This window comes from Octodon degus, unplaced genomic scaffold, assembly GCF_000260255.1.
Source record: "Octodon degus isolate 3935 unplaced genomic scaffold, OctDeg1.0 scaffold00055, whole genome shotgun sequence".
NCBI lineage: Eukaryota > Metazoa > Chordata > Mammalia > Rodentia > Octodontidae > Octodon > Octodon degus.
In genome coordinates, this window is record NW_004524631.1 from 6,299,820 (window position 1) to 6,304,042 (window position 4,223).

The window sequence follows — 4,223 nt, forward strand, 5'->3', positions numbered from 1 at the left end:
ATATTTTTTTTTTGAGGAACTAAGGATTTTTTTTCTTTTAAGTATTGTTGGTGACTGTAAGCTATATTTTATGAAGTCTTTAGAATTTAGATTTGCTGATTATTTCTTTGAATAGTCTTTAAACATCATAAGATAGTGCTTTTACCGATGCACATATTACTTGTTATCTGCCAGATTTAAGGATCACAGTACAACTATGGATAGTGAACCAAACCCTGGAACATCTTCTGTGTCCACAACAACCAGTAGCACCACCACCACCACCATCACCACTTCCTCCTCTCGAATGCAGCAGCCACAGATTTCTGTCTACAGTGGTTCAGACCGGCATGCCGTACAGGTATTTTAGCTAGAATGATGGAGAGGTTAAGACTTAGAATGTCATATTACTTTAGACAGATGTATGTATTAATTCATAGCCTGAAATACATGGAATTGCTAACATTTAGACTGGAGATGTAGCTCAGTGGTACAATGCTTGCTTCGCTGGATGATTTAAATCTTCAGTATTAACAAAAGTTGTTCATGTTTGAAACAGCCAACTTAATTATTTAATAATCATACTATTGAGATGGCTTGCATTTGTCAATGTGTAGCTATATGTCAGGAAAATTCTAACTGGAAGATCTGTAGGTGCTGGTACAAAGTGAAGATACTCAGTGCAGAGTCCTCTTGTTGCTGGCACAGGCTACTAAACTAAACAAAAACAGGCTTATATTGGTTCATGTTTTCAGGCCAAGATTGGCTCTTCCTGAGGCAAGAAGGGTCTGGGTGGAAGAGCAGAGCAGAGAGAGGATCCTGGGAGGGAGATACCCTGCTAAGCCACACCCCAGTGACCCACCTCAATCCTGGCCTGGTCTCTCAACAACATTGAGCAAAAACAAACACTGAGCCCCCATGCTCTCCAGTGGATGAATCCCCCTGTGAATGCGGTACCCTTGTAATGCAACTACCCTTTAAAAGTCCACCTCTACGCCCTGATGCCATTCTAGATAAAAATTATAACTAACCTCAACATGCAGAGTGCCTCTAGGTTTTTTGGGGATTATATTTGAATCTAAAATATAGATTTAGGGAGATCTTTTAGATTTAGGTCTGTAGATTTAGGTCTGTAGATGTCTTAAGAGGTTTATGTTAACCCAGGTGGCCTAAGTATTCTAACAAGAAAGATCTATTTTACAGGGGCTGGGGAGATGGCTCAGTGGAATAGGGCCTGAGTTCAATCCCCAGTTCTGCAAAAAAAAAAAAAAAAAAAATCTATTTTACAGCTGCTAGGGACAGAATAGAAAGGAATATTTAGGAAGAGTCTCAAGCATAGTCACTTATTTGAGAAAGTAAGGTTTTCTTACTTGATCTTTATAATGAGGCAATATAGTATTGTTCGAAAAAGGCATGAACAGCTGGGCGTGGTGGCACACACCTGTAATCCCAGCATTCACAAGGCTGAGACAGGAGGCTGTGAATTCAAGGCCAACCTGAGCTACAGAATAAGTTCAAGACCAGCCTGCACTACATAGTAAGACCCTGTCTCAAAAAAAAAAAAAAAAAAAAAAAAACAAAAAAAAAAAAAAAAAAAAAAACGGGGGGAGGGGGCATGAACATTATACTATGGTATAGTCTGCTTGAATTCCAGTTTAATTATTGGTTTTAATGTGGCCATGAGTGAGGGTCATAATCTCTTTCACCCCCAGGAAGCTATAAAATTAGGATAACATTGGCTGCTTCTGCAGTTACTGTGAGGATTTAGTGAAATATCTAAAACCACATGCAGGCTGGGGAGATGGCTCAGTGGAATAAGCGCTTCCCTGGCAAGTGCAAGGTTCTGAGTTCAATCCCCAGTTCCACCAAAAAAAAAATAAATAAATAAAAAAAATAAAACCACATGTATTATAGATATGCAGTACATAGTAATAGTATATACTGAACAGTTACTGTGTGTCAAACATTTGTTAAGTGCTTTATGTGGATTATTTATTCCTCACCACACCTCTGTGAAGCAGATATGATTATTGTCTCCATTTTACAAATGGGAAAAATCAGTATTTTTAAAAGGTTAAATATTTTTCCTAAACTCACATAGCTAGCTATTATGTTCTCTGACTTTAGAGTTCGTGCCTTTAACCAGTCTGAATTCATTTTTTAAAAAATTATACCTGCTTGCTTTCTCTAGAATCTGCATAATTGCTTTATTTATTTAGTAGTGCTTTAGAGTGAACCCAGTGTCTCACAATCCTAGGCAAATAATTTATGACTGAGCTACATTCCCAGGCCCTCATAATTATATTCTTAACACATACTCTCTGTCTCTGTCTCTATGTCTCTCTCTCTCTCTCTCTCTGTCTCTGTCTTGCGCTCTCTCTCTCACTCTCTCTCTCTCTAATAATTTCTTTTTTCTTTTAACAAGTTATTGAACTCAGGACCTTCTGCTTGCTAGGCAGGCACTGTGCCACCAAGCTAAACTTTTGTGATATAGTCTTTTCTCTGCTCTATTTTTTTAAGGTAGAGATCCATAGAAATATAGTACAGTGACTATTTCACTATTCTATGGTTTAGGATTTAGTTTTCTGAAGTCACTATAGAGTGGAATCAGAACTCAGGGACCTAGCCAGCTCAGCAGAAATTAAAAATGGAATGCAGAATGTACTTTTGTTATTCTTCACTTTTTTCAGAGACAAGGAATATAGGAAAGTGTAGATCTTTATTTTTTTATTTTTTTTGTGTAACCAGGGATTGAACTCAGGCCCTTGTACTTGCCAGGCAAGCGCTTATTCCACTGAGCTATCTCCCCGGTCCCATAGATCTTTAAACATATGGATGATGTGACTTTTTTTTTTTAACCCTTCATTCCCTGTGGTATTGTAATATGCCAGTTTGATCTTTAGTTTTTATTTAACTTGTACATATTAATAAAAATAAGGTGTTGATGGGGCTATGTAGATGTATTTTACAAATAGGTCTAGTTCTTATGAAATAATAGAATTTCTTCTAAAATGTGATCAAATAAATATTTATTGAATTATTTAAGTAGTTCTTTCATTTTCCATATTTTTCAGTCCTATGAATTCTTGTCATTCTCTTTTTCAAGAGACAAAATAAGAGCAATGTGCCGTGCATTTAACTTGTATTTCCATGATGCTGCAAGTATAGTATAGAAGGGTGAAGACAGACTGTGTTAACAAAAAATGTGTCAGACTGATTACTCATTTGATATTTCAGTTTTATATTTAGAATTTTATCATGAAATGAGGAAAAAAGTACAGATTTTTCTGGTAAAAAATGATGTATTATTAAAAAAACAAATGGTATAGGGGCCAGGGAGATGGCTCAGTAGAATTACCACTTGCCTGGCAAGTGCAAGGGCCTGAGTTCAATCCCTGGTTCTGCAAAAAAAAAAAAAAAAAGTTACTAATTCTGAATCGCTTAATGCTGGCCTTTAGTTCTCTGCAACTAGGAATCAAAAACCTACGTTGATTTTATGACGTGAGTTCGTAGTAGGTATAGCAATCTACAATTGAAGAGAAAATAAATAATAGCCATGGAAGTATAATTTCTTGAAATTTGGAAAAAGGAATTCATGGCTTTATAGTTCCAGATGTCCTAACTTAGGCTTTCAATCTATAGGGTTATGACTGTGCTATGCTCTGTGTCATTACAGAGTCCTAGTGGCTGTGACAGAATTTTGGGATATGAGTGCAGAGGACAGGCATAGTCTGCTGTATCCTTTGGACAGATGCAGAATTTTTCTCTGGTCTTATTAGAATATTGTACTTGATATTTTTATGTTTATATATATATGTTTTAGGCTAAAAATGTTAATATTACTGTAATTAAAATTATTTGAGGAGGCTTTAGTAAAAATAGTGTTATTGTAAATGGAAATTAAGCAATCTGACATTTAACAATTACTGAGTTATTTTAATTTGACAATTGATATACAGTAATACCTCGGTTCATGAACACAATTTTGTTTACAAACAGTTTGGCCTGTACTAAAAGCATTCAGCAGGATTTTGCTTCTGTTAGTTCTACATCAGGTGACATATGACCATGCTTGTCTTCTAACATAAATACAAACGCAGCCATGTTCCCCAACTCATAAAACAAAGTAAGTTCATAAGCCAAGGCACCACTGTGTATTTATTTTAGTCTCAGACATTCATAGGAAAGTACAAAGCAGAAGCTAAAAATCACTTTGTGTGTGCGTGTCTGTGTGTGTGTGTGTG

The 4,223-nt window shown here is 36.1% G+C and overlaps 1 protein-coding gene across 9 annotated transcripts in view; it reads left to right on the plus strand.

Annotated features, from left to right (window-relative positions):
* The window catches only part of Phc3 (polyhomeotic homolog 3), a 76,657-nt gene that overhangs the window by 3,699 nt on the left and 68,735 nt on the right, over positions 1 to 4,223 (plus strand). For all 9 annotated transcript variants that reach the window (XM_023717772.1, XM_023717773.1, XM_023717777.1 and 6 more), the window contains exon 2: positions 175 to 340. In XM_023717772.1, coding sequence (XP_023573540.1) covers positions 175 to 340 — 166 coding nt within the window. The remainder of the gene's footprint in view (positions 1 to 174; positions 341 to 4,223) is intronic.